Source organism: Microsporum canis, genomic scaffold (genome assembly GCF_000151145.1).
Source record: "Microsporum canis CBS 113480 supercont1.6 genomic scaffold, whole genome shotgun sequence".
Lineage (NCBI taxonomy): Eukaryota > Fungi > Ascomycota > Eurotiomycetes > Onygenales > Arthrodermataceae > Microsporum > Microsporum canis.
Genome location: NW_003299164.1, coordinates 1,787,327 through 1,798,681, shown reverse-complemented (window position 1 = coordinate 1,798,681; position 11,355 = coordinate 1,787,327). Strand labels below are relative to the sequence as shown.

Here is an 11,355-nt window from a genome sequence, read left to right as displayed (position 1 = left end):
TATGTCCTTGTTGCTTTCCTATAGTACCTCTCTAGCTATCAAGCATACTGTCCGCCTTGCCTCCCATAAAAAAGCAACCTGTTAAGAAATACAGGAGGGTAATTGCATGATGAAAAAAAGCAACAGCCTAAATACTTGCATACTGTTTGCATTCCCCCCTTTCCGAGAAAGTTATTCAAATTGGACCTGACCCTGTGCAAGGCTTGAGCCTGTTCAATGAAGGCAATAAGCGCATAAGCAGGACTCCCCCTAGACGACCTGGTTTTCAATTTGTCCATCTTCACCCTTGATCTCCACGCCAGTGTTGCAAAACTCCTCGAACATGGCTTGTTCTGCTTCTTTATCCATAACAGGCGATGGCAAGAAAGGGTCGTTGTCCGTACGCAGTGGAAGCTCACCATCCATATCATCGCCGTCAGCCTTGTCGGACACGTCAGAGTCCAAACCCTTTTCTTCGGACTTGATCTTTTTGGTAGGACTTTCGCTGCTCGCTCCCTTGGTCTTGCGCTTGGTAGGCGTCTTGGCCACTCCAGCGGGCTTGGACTTGGTTGGAGTCTTGCGAGGAGTCTTGGGCTTAGATGCTCCACCCTTTTTGGGAGTAAGGCTTGAGCATCCGGACGAAGCATCATCCTCTCCACCTTCGCTAGACGATGGATGGATGCCGTTTCCTTTCAGGATGCGCTCGTAGCGCTTTGCGCTGAAGTGACTCTTGTATCAGCATACGCCGAGCAATGATTATGGGCCAAACTCACGCTGCTCCCTTGCTAACTATGCCGCATTCCTCGGCAACAGCAGCGAAGTCAACCTATATACAACATTAGCTTGGGATACGCGTGATGGGCGAATCTTTCTGTTGCCATATGCGCCATATACAATGTTTGCTTACCTTTCCATTGTTGGAGTACTTGATACACTTGATCAAGAAAACATTGGTCTCTTCGGGCGTAATGCGAGACATTTTGACAGGCGATTATTGGATATTCTTGAAGGCCGGTTGGCTTTCTGTCTGCTGTATGGAGATACTAGCTGCTTGTTGAGTATCGAGTTCGGTGACAGAAGAAGATATCTGAGAGAGGAAACCCGGCAGCTTGAAAGGAGGAAGGAGAGAAGGAAGAAAAAGAAGGTTAACTTGAGGCCAGAGAAACAAAAATGAAGAGTATAAGAAAAGGGGTTATGATTTGAAAGTGAGGTTGATAATTTGGCAGTCTTGACTATGACTTGGTATCGGGCGGACTCACTATCAGCTTGGAGGACTACCAAAGTGTGTCTATATGTGTAAAGTAGAGAGTGCAATCAGGAGCCTAGAAAGTGCAAGTTTCCCCTGGCTTTCCTGTTGTTAATACCAAATGATATAGAGAAGGGACAACTGTTGAGTAGATAGTTTGAGAAGAAAGGATAACAGACCTTGCTTTCTGATAAATTGAATGCTTTCCTGCAAGAAGATGAAGGGTGTCAAGATGCCTTTAAGAAAGAGGAGAAAGGAGAAAGGAAGGTCTTTTATAGTGGTGAGGTATCAACAACAATGAAGCGCGCTCTAAGAGTTCAAAAGGGGCTCAGGTAAGAGACGCGTTGCATAGCAACAAGTGAGATATCCCTTCAGAGTGAGAGGTCCTTAAGCACCCTCGTAGGATGTTTGCCTATTTATTCCACCCTTGAGCCTAGCCTGGCAATTTGACCTAATGGTTTTATGTAGCTATGTAGAAAGAAAAAGCAGTAGTGTTACAGTAATGAATCTCAATTGATTAGATATTGGTAGCATAAGTACATCAAATCCAACCCGTATTTGCCTCAAGAATGGTCCCAAGCTCAGAAATTGAAGTATGTCTTTGAGGCCATAGCAACTATAGGAAAAAAATCCCCTTCAAGATTGGGCAGGAAATTCAAAATTAGTAGACACATGATGGGGGTACTTTGAGGCAGGGTAGGAACGGGGGAATGCCAGGGAGTAGAGCTGCCTTGTTAAAGAGCAGGATGGTATTAACAATCTCCCAATAGCAGCAGCCCCTCGGATGGATAGCCGATGAAAAGAAAAATCTAGAAAACTTGGTTTGTGGTTGCATGAAGAACTCGCATTGTAGTGGGCAAGACTGAACTAGTCGTATACGGGTTCTAAGGCAATATTAGGAATTAATGTCAGGCATAAGCAGAGGGTAAATGGAAAAGAGAAGGTGATACCTTGATAGCAACGGAATGCCGGCTAAACAACGGTCTCTTCAGCATCATCATCTGCGTCTTTTGCCGTCACTTCCGTTTCAGCCTTAATCTCAGCTTCGTTCGCTTTGTCTTCTGTGGCGGGATCGACGTTCTCCTTTTCGTCGGCCGTGGCGTTGGCTGCCTTACGCTTGCGCCCGCTGTTGGCAGCAGGCTTCCTACCACGCTTTGCGGGGCTTCCATTAGCCTTTGCTTCTTCGCCATCGGTTTCAGCCTTGGCTTTAACAGGGCCGCGAGCTGCTTTGGCTCCTTTGCGAGGGGTCTTTGGGGTAGTGGCTGTGGGGGTGCCTTCAGAGCCAGCTTCAGCACCATCGCCGGTGCCGATGCCCCATTTCTTCTTGATTGCGCGTAAACGGTTTCCAACAGAGTTATGGTTTTTATAGCCCAGTGCCTCGGCCATAGCAGGCAGGTCAACCTAGAAAACGGAAGATGATAAGTGACCAGAATTAGAATCTGTTGATATCTATCATTAACTTACGTTGAATGGTCCCTGTAAATGCTTGAAACATTCAGCCATGAAGGCAATGTCACTTGTTTGCTTGCTGGGGGCCTCTCCAGAGTTTTCAACAGTGGTATCAGCCATTTTGCTGAATGTTCAAGGGAAATATCTTGGTTTTCAAAGTGTACTGGTAGAGGGAAGTAATGCTTTGGAGCTGTATCAGAGGAAGATGTAGGTGATGGTCAGCTTGGTGGAAGAGAAGAAGAAGAAGAAGAGAAAAGAAAAGGGGGGGGTTGTGGGTTTTATAGTGAGAAATCTCTGAGCAGAAATTAAAACGGAACTTATCCTAGGGCTAGCATACACTGTGTTCCGTGTGACCAAGATATAGCCGAGCCCGGTTCATAGAGTAGTAATAAAGAAGCGAGCAAACGAACACTTGATATCCGTCGAGATTGCGAGGTCAGCTGTCCTTCAAGCTGAGGAATTGAGAGCCAAAACACCTTCAGACCAGGACAGTAATGTAGACAAGCCGGATGTATCTAAAACTTCACATTCATTGTCTTTCTGTATAGAGGCGTCTGTTCCAAACATGATTGTACTGGTAATAGAGGCCCCTGAGGGTGAAAACTGCGTGTCATGTTAGATATCAACTATAGGACATGGAAAAGAAGCAGGCTATCTGATGCTTGTGATTATCACCCAGGACTAAAGTCTCTAGCTCGTTTATATCATCAGTAGCCCAGAATAGGGGTATCGTTATGCCATCATCAAAAGGGCATATTGATATGGAGCTGTTGCTAGTATTCATGCTACACAGCTAGTTGTCGTAAAGACAGCTAACCATCTCCCCACGGAAAAGAATCCAGGATATATTTGTGAGGCAGAATCACAGGCTTATTCTCATTTTGAGGGATTAAACATATACACAGTGTATCTGGCGTCCTTCATGACCATCACAGAGCAAGTCAGAAACATGAAGTCGAAAAAAAGCTCCTTTTTAAATAGTCAAATGTGCCATCCACGTGACTCCCACTTTGTGCATCAAAAGAAAAGAAACAGAAGAACACTAGAACATGTCAAAGTAATTACATATTTGGCTCTGACTTGATGAAGAGATCCTGCATCTCAACTTCACCGTCTGCCCTTTCAGCCTTGACTGGGATCCAATTCTCCCCAAATGGTGGCGCCGAATAACCGATTACAGGCTCAGGGACAAAAGAAGGCACGGTCAGGTCTGCTGGAGACACGGTCGAGAAGTCGTAAAACGGAGTATTATTCTGGACGGGCGTATTTTCAAGGCTCCTGGGGACAGCTGCCGCGCCTTGCGGATAGAAATACTGAGGTGGTGCTCCGGCCCCAAATGCTGGCTCAGCCTTTACTGCTAGCTCCTGTTTGACAGGAGGACTGGATCTCTCGGTGGGAGAGTGCTCTTTGCCCCGTGCCAGATCCTCAAACATGGCCTTTTTCGACTTTGCAGTTTCTGCCTTGGACTTCTTAGCACGAGGTGTACGAGCGGTTGTCGTGTTTCCTTCCATGTGCTGTCGAAATCGTGAGAATCGCATCCGGGCAGCGTGACCGTTGGTAATCTCCAGTTGAGATGCAACCAGGCTCCAGTCAATCTAGTGACAATTATTATCCACTCCTCTAGTTTAGAGTCGACCCATAGCTTCTGATCAAACCTACTGATTTCAAGTCCAGCTGCTTCAAGATCGTGTATAAGAATTTTGTTGTTTGGCCATCAGCTGGCATGGTTTTGCTTCGCTTGACGGCTGCCATGGTATCGATCAGATATGCTTCCAAAAAAGAAAACGGCCCCAAGAGACTAGTGAATATGAAAATTTTGGTCAGGTTGAGATTGAGATAGCTTGAAGGTCTGCCGTGAGTATCGCTGTGGTAAGATTCTATCTTGATGCGGACAGGTTACTGAGATGAACACTGATGAACAGATGTGTAATGTCAGGGAGGAAGATATAGGGTAAATATGTCTTCTCACATTGCGGCCTGTGTTGCTCTATGGTTCCATATTCCCTGATATCAAGAATGATTCAGCAATACTGAAAGCTTAGAATTCATAGATCCAAGCTTTGTGAGAGTTCCTTTCATGCTGAGATATGGTGTGTATACCCAATTATAACAAGAACATAGCCCTTTGTGTTTCTACGCCAACATTGATAATCTCTTCTCTCTCAATAATATCTCCTGTTTGATACTCCTGAGAAGGTTAAGCTTCAATGAAGTATAAGAGACAAAATTGCATACTTCTTGTTCCCCCAGCTTGTACTAGGCATACCACTTTTCCATCTATGAGGGCCTCCTTTTCTAGAAGCATCCTATATGGAGAACTATTTACCCTTGGATACGCTCGACTATGATGGAAATAGAAACTCAATGTTGGATGTGTTTTATCAGTTCCTTTCTAACCCCCCATACAATTACATGGACCTGGTTCTCCCGCGCTCTCGATAACAATCTTGCCCAAAACGGGATGCTCTGCTGTGCTATGGCTGTAACCAGACATTAGAGAAACACGGAGCGAGAGCTATCAGTTGCTGTCCTCCGATTCCTTCTGGTCATCTTGCTTCACTTTCTTAGTATCACTATCATTCCCCGAGGCTTCCTCCGCAACACGCTTCTTAGTGGCCTTGCCAGCCTTGTATTTGGGGGTTGTGGCTGGTGAGGATGTGTTGCCGTCAGGAACCACCTTAGATTTTATTCGGGACAGGCGACGTTGAATCGCAATCGGGGTGCATCCTAATATCCAGGTCAGACATTTGTTTCTTTGGACGCCCTCAGATGTAAAGAGGGTACGGTGGTAGACCTACCGTTTCCCATGATTTCTGCAACTGCCTTATAATCAACTTTTGCGTTTGAAGTTGATATGATGGCGAAAAGCAACTGGTCCCGGTGATTTGATTAGTATAAAGCAGTATTTCGAAGCCATATTCTGAGCCAGTTGAGAATAAACATAGGCTGACCTTCGCATTGGCGGCATCATTCCACACAATGTTTTTTCCCATGCTTATAGCTTGCTTTGGTAGGTAAAATTCCTTCTGGTTTCTTTATTGATATGTTTTGATAAGACAACTCTGCAAGTTGTTAGATAAACAAGGAGACCACTTGGTTGTTTGTGAAAGCAAGAAGATGGAGAGAATAAATTATCTGCCGTGAAGAAATACATTACTATTATTCTATAGTACATCATCGCCATGGTAACAACCAAGCATAGGACTTTCATCTCTCGGCAACACAGTCAGTCACCAAAAAGAATGGACATTAATTATGAAAGAAAGCTCTTCCTTGTAATTGACTTATAAGCAAGCAACAGTTATGTCTGGTATTGAGGGACTTCTCACCCCAAGCCATTCCGTATTATACCGAATCCCATTAATATTGTACAGATAGAAAATTATTTATTTCTTTCCTAGTATTATATGCTGTTATATAAAAATTAAACATAGAAGAGAAAATCTGTAAATTCTAGTCTCTTAGCCGTTTCGATGCAGGTTCAAGGAAAGTGAGAGGCAGCTATTGCTTGGATCCTTTTGAGCGATTGTGAGTATACATCTCATCTTGAGAAGTGTGGTAGTCGTGTTCGTTTAGTGAGTATATTCTATAAAAATTCCTTGGATTGCGTCTAAAACCGACGCAGAGATTGTCTGCACTATCCATCTGGGTATAATAAATGTACGGTGAGCTATGCTGACACAAAACCGATATATGGCGAAAGGAAAAGAAGTATGTCAGCCGTAATTGATGGGCAATGGGGTGGTATATGGAAACCGCCATACGGTTGAATTCTGCTGATTAGGATAAATAATTATGAATAGGTCTTGGTACTGATATCATCGCGCCCTTCACTCCTTCTGCCGAGTAACATCCATTTCCCAAACTTGGGAAGTATCAGGTAGCTCGGCCATGGGTGGATGTTGGTTTCCATACCCAGCCGTCCTGGCCTTTTCAGGCTCCAGTATGGTCGGTATCGAAGCGGGAGGTGCATATGGTGGCCCTGTTGCAGGCGACATTGGTAGAGAATCAAGTTCTTGGAATCCGTTCTTTGGTGGGCGTGAAAAGAATAGATCAGGAGATGGGCCCAGAGGGGATGCTGCTTTTGCCTTGCGTAAACGATATATAAAGTAGCCAAAGAATGCCAGCCCCCCTACACCGACTATTGATGCAATCACTGCTCCAGCAATTACACCTCCAGATACAGGTGTCTCGGTATGGGGGTGTTTTGGCCGATGTGTTGGTCGCTCAGTTTCAATTGGCATGTCCATTGTGGTATGGGCTGTAGGCATACTCGTGATATCAGTTGATGTGGACGATGTTTCCGATGTGGAAGTGGTAAAGCTAGACTCTGTAGAGGATTCTGTGGAGTCTGTAGATGATGATGTGGTCGAAATGCGGGTTGTGCTTGACTCGTGGTTTGTGCTGGTACGGGTTGTAGATGCAGACTTCTCTGATGTTGACGACGACGGCTCTGGAAGTTCGTCGCCTTCCATATTAACTAAAAACGACTTAACCCAAGGTTGGCCGAGTTTCCGTGGCCCCCAAACTGGACATGACCATCCGTTCCGATCGTCACAATTGTCGTCCGCGAACAAGTTGATACAGTATCGGCCTGTCGATTTAGGGTCCCAGCTATAAATTTTGCCCTTATCCATATTTATCTTTTTGCATGAATGCTTCCCAGATCCAGTCTCGATATGGGCGTCATTCTCTGTATCATGCCATACGAACGACCATGCGTTCGTTGCGCTTATTAACAAAAAGATTCCTAGGACCAAATGGCAAAGAAGCGTCGTTCGAAAAGCCATGCCGACTGTTGCATCACCGTTGGAGACGAGTAGTCATCAACGAAAGGGAAATAATATTTTATTCAGATACAGGCTGAATTATTTTCTGCTTCCAAGGGGGAAAATAGAAGAAATAGATGCAGTTATGGATCTTCCACACAGAGCCGCAAATAGCTATCTTCCACGACAATAAGTCAGGTACGAGCTGCAGGGGAAACAGCATCGTAATATGAAATTTGATCAACACACAAAATTCGAGCATCCCTTGGGGCTCAGTCAATGGGGGTTGCTCCACCTTGAAGACACGCCCTCGGCCTACGCTCTGGTATGCTTCTCTGGACGGGGAAGCTCGTATTCTTGAATTAGAGATCCACAGAATCTCCTGGGAAGGGCCATCTTTTACTTCAATCAGCCTAGAGCCAAGGATATCCTGCACTGTTGACACGAGACGCGATTTGAGCATTTAACAATCATGGAGGTGCATTTCCGAGATCCGTTCACAGCGAAATCAGCAAGCCGTCCAAGCTCAGCAGAGCGCGAAGCAGCAGGAGTTAGGCTGTCCATATCAATACAGAATCTGACTGAGAACACCAAAGCTGATGGGTATGAAAAGTGATATATATCATCTGCCGCTATATGAATGATTATATCGAAACAAACCCTTGCTGTTGACGTCGTAAAGTCGCAAACCTTTTCTTTCACAGGTAAATGAGACTATTCCTGCTTATTAAGCAGGTTTGGTGTTTCCTTAAATAGAAACCAACTCGGTTCTCTGTCTAGTTTTGAGGAATCCGTTCGACACCCTGAAGCTCGCCATGGCTGAATATCGCATAATGGACATTCAGCTGGGGAACACTTGGATAAAAGCCCATCTCATCGCTGATAGAATGTCCGAAAGTCGGTCTCAGGTAATGATATTTTATCGAAGGACAATAGGATGAAAGTGACCAGTCTGTTCGATAGTGATCCACTATGCTATGTTTTTCCGATCTACTATGTAGGGCCACATCTAGCTATTTCTGCTACATGGAGACTGACAAGCTTGGTCAGGGATTGAAAATGCCGTTATGCTATTTCAGTTCATTTAACTAAGAAAACTGTGCCCTTATTGTTGTGGGAAATCGAAGCACCTCTGCATGTCATATCGCAAATGCAAAGAGGTATTAGGCAATAGAGAGGAAACATTCAAAATAGAAAAAAGAGAAATCAAGAAGTCCATCGCATCAACCATGTTCCGCCCGAATATGATACCCTTGATTCCGCTCTGGATATGTTTTGAAAATTATATCCGGCTGTGAGCGTGAGCGAGCTTTAATAGGCTTCTTCCTTGACCATCCCGTCCATAAATTCATCGTCATCCTTGTCATCATCATCCGCTGGTGCAAATTCGCTGATGCTGCTTTCGTACTTCATACCATCTTCATCGTCAGTATCTTTTTCATATTTAACCATCCCTAGAGGGAGGGCAGGGGTAGTCCTCACGCGTTTACCCAAAGGTTCCCACGCAAGAAAAACATCTTCTAACTGTCCGTTAGAAATCAAGTTTCCATCATTGGCTTCATCTTTGACTGGCCCTCCATTGTTTGCTGGAGTTGGAGTTCCGGGAGAATCCTTTTCGCCATTCATGCCCTTCTTCTTCAAGCCACCAGTGCGAGAACGCTTGGAGCTAGGCTTTGATCCTCCGGTTCCAGCTCCACGCTTGCGAGAAGCAGGAGTTGCGGGAGTCGGAGTGCCGTTCTTGGCAGCAGCAGCTTTTGCGAGGCTTCGAATCTTATGGATTCGTTCAGTGATGGCTCGAGGAGTAGGACGGTTCTCCTCATTCTCAGCTGCTGTTGGAGAAGTCAAACAAGCATTCACATCTTCGGGGTCATTATACACAAGCTGTTTACTTACGCCAGGCATCAGAGATCTTCTTCGTGTCGACGCTGATTTCATGGGTCTCAATGAATTTGATCAGCAACTACTCATGAATTAAATGGGTTAGCAAGTTCTAATTAAAGAATACCGAAGCAAAGGGTAGCTAGGGCTCCAGTTTCGAAGGTAATGGATATGGAGAAAATAGAATTATGTCAAGGCAATGGTAGCGACACGCTGGAGGGATAAAATCAGAGTATCTTTTACATAGAAGGCAAGGTATAAAAAGAGCCAAGGGGGCGCAAAGGGATAATACCATCTGATCATTTTCGCTTGTCCATCGGACGGGCATCTTGCTGGTTGTAAACGTGGCTTTGTGAAACCGAAGCTGAAACTCGCAGGGCAAGAAAGTTGGTATTGGCGATTTGAAGATGAAGATGGTGAGTGGCCGAGGTGTAGAAGAAGTAAAGGAGCTAATATTGAAGCTGGTATGTAGTCAAGATTGAGTAGAGCTGAGGGTAAGCAAAAGAAAAGACTTGAACTCTTAGTGAGCATGAGCGTAGAGAAGAGTCAGAAGAAGAAGGTGACGGGAGAGAGAAAGGAAGAAAGAGATTTTAAATGTGTGGTTACCGGGGCGATTCAGCTAAACACAAGCCCAGAGTGAGAGACAGATGACGGCTGATCCGTGTTGCTAACTAATGGGCTAGAAAAAGTAGAGTAAGAAGTAACTAACACAGCCTATAAGTAGAGGGGTTTTGTGCCACATATAACTAGGCGCTGTTTAAAGAGAGAGGTGAGTTATAGTAGGACTTGAGTATTACCAGTGCTTAAAATAAGGTATTGTGTCCTTTTAAGGCAACTAAGGAAGACATTGTAATCACCCTTTTAGAAGGATTAAATACACCAGGCATGCTAGTGTAGTTTCTATATCAAGCCTTAAGCCCTATTTAAGTACCAAATTACCTAGAAAACTGTTGTCTGTTATGCCCGAAAAGTAGATAGTGAGGTTGCAAATTATCAGCTTTACACAATAGTTTAAGGAAGCTCAGACCTTTCAAGTATATAACCAGGGGCGGAAAGCTTATTTAGCTAAGGTGTAACAGCGGAAACTTTAAATGAACTCCCAACCTCACTTCTCTTGGCAACATCTAACCTCCATTTATATTGTCCGGGTGTAACGTCCAAGGCTTGCTGTTTTTTTCACTTACATACCATTGAATATAAGTAGTTACGTTATGTTTCAATTGCCTGACGTCATGGAAGATGAATCTATTCCATGGGCTACCTAATCTGACTCTCGAGACGGCACCACCAGCCATGTCGGCTCAGTCTCTTGACCCCGCCTTTGGACAGTGTTCCCCTCCAACGGTACAACTTTTGTTGTATAGCAACTCCTGGCTGCGCCGACTAGCCTTCATACCTCTTTGTTTTTCTTTCCCTTCGTATACCAAGCTTCTGTATTTTTGCTATATACCACAGAAAAAGTCCATGAAGTGATGCTTTTTCTACTCTATTGTAACTGGTACATCTTGTCAATATTTCCTCATACTCGTTAGCCCAGGGAGTACTAGGCTAAATGGAACACCTCTACACTAGAAATGGTATCATCTAGTATTGGGATTTAGTTCCGCTTGCGACTTCTCTCAATATATAGTTCCCTATATGTTACAGTTACTCTGGAGTTGGAAGCTGTGTTCTCGATGTACATTAGCCATTGATGCAGCATTTACGATTCCTAAAGGCACTAAGATTGCATTTAGACTTATGACAAGTATTAATATAGGCTGGCCTTTGTTTTTCAGCTTGTTTTAACGTGTTCAGAGCCTGTCAACACCTAGTATTTAGGTGTATATGGATCCTTGCACAATTATCGCTCGACAAACAATCCTCACCGAGGTTATATGCTTGACGTAGCCTCGTTTGTCAAGCCTGACGCTTTGTAATAACACACTAACGAGCCCCGGGTTTTACACACAGGTAATTACCGACTCCTAGCCCACATCTGGCTTTAAATGCACTAACCCACCAACTTCTTACTCACAACAGTTAAAAACCTTC

General features: G+C 44.5%; 7 protein-coding genes across 7 annotated transcripts; all 7 read right to left on the bottom strand.

The window, feature by feature from the left end:
* Nucleotides 1-249: 249 nt before the first annotated feature.
* MCYG_06804 (conserved hypothetical protein) lies at nt 250-958 on the bottom strand (the record flags this gene model as incomplete). The annotated part of the gene is made up of 3 exons (XM_002844794.1): nt 250-706; nt 753-805; nt 887-958. The coding sequence occupies 3 exons, from the start codon at nt 956-958 to the stop codon at nt 250-252; spliced, it is 582 nt and encodes a 193-aa protein (XP_002844840.1).
* Nucleotides 959-2,197: 1,239 nt separating this feature from the next.
* Nucleotides 2,198-2,794, bottom strand: MCYG_06803 (conserved hypothetical protein; the record flags this gene model as incomplete). Its single annotated transcript, XM_002844793.1, has 2 exons — nt 2,198-2,626; nt 2,690-2,794. The coding sequence occupies 2 exons, from the start codon at nt 2,792-2,794 to the stop codon at nt 2,198-2,200; spliced, it is 534 nt and encodes a 177-aa protein (XP_002844839.1).
* A 941-nt stretch (nt 2,795-3,735) lies between these two features.
* On the bottom strand, nt 3,736-4,426 carry MCYG_06802 (conserved hypothetical protein; the record flags this gene model as incomplete). The annotated part of the gene is made up of 2 exons (XM_002844792.1): nt 3,736-4,188; nt 4,334-4,426. 2 exons carry the CDS (start codon nt 4,424-4,426, stop codon nt 3,736-3,738), a joined length of 546 nt encoding a protein of 181 aa, XP_002844838.1.
* Nucleotides 4,427-5,192: 766 nt separating this feature from the next.
* MCYG_06801 (uncharacterized protein) lies at nt 5,193-5,667 on the bottom strand (the record flags this gene model as incomplete). The annotated part of the gene is made up of 3 exons (XM_002844791.1): nt 5,193-5,401; nt 5,473-5,545; nt 5,626-5,667. The coding sequence occupies 3 exons, from the start codon at nt 5,665-5,667 to the stop codon at nt 5,193-5,195; spliced, it is 324 nt and encodes a 107-aa protein (XP_002844837.1).
* Nucleotides 5,668-6,504: 837 nt separating this feature from the next.
* Nucleotides 6,505-7,311, bottom strand: MCYG_06800 (conserved hypothetical protein; the record flags this gene model as incomplete). The annotated part of the gene is made up of 1 exon (XM_002844790.1): nt 6,505-7,311. The coding sequence occupies one exon, from the start codon at nt 7,309-7,311 to the stop codon at nt 6,505-6,507; it is 807 nt and encodes a 268-aa protein (XP_002844836.1).
* Nucleotides 7,312-8,754: 1,443 nt separating this feature from the next.
* On the bottom strand, nt 8,755-9,649 carry MCYG_06799 (conserved hypothetical protein; the record flags this gene model as incomplete). Its single annotated transcript, XM_002844789.1, has 3 exons — nt 8,755-9,272; nt 9,337-9,403; nt 9,614-9,649. 3 exons carry the CDS (start codon nt 9,647-9,649, stop codon nt 8,755-8,757), a joined length of 621 nt encoding a protein of 206 aa, XP_002844835.1.
* Nucleotides 9,650-10,386: 737 nt separating this feature from the next.
* On the bottom strand, nt 10,387-10,715 carry MCYG_06798 (uncharacterized protein; the record flags this gene model as incomplete). The annotated part of the gene is made up of 3 exons (XM_002844788.1): nt 10,387-10,488; nt 10,530-10,621; nt 10,649-10,715. The coding sequence occupies 3 exons, from the start codon at nt 10,713-10,715 to the stop codon at nt 10,387-10,389; spliced, it is 261 nt and encodes an 86-aa protein (XP_002844834.1).
* Between the last annotated feature and the right edge of the window lie 640 nt (nt 10,716-11,355).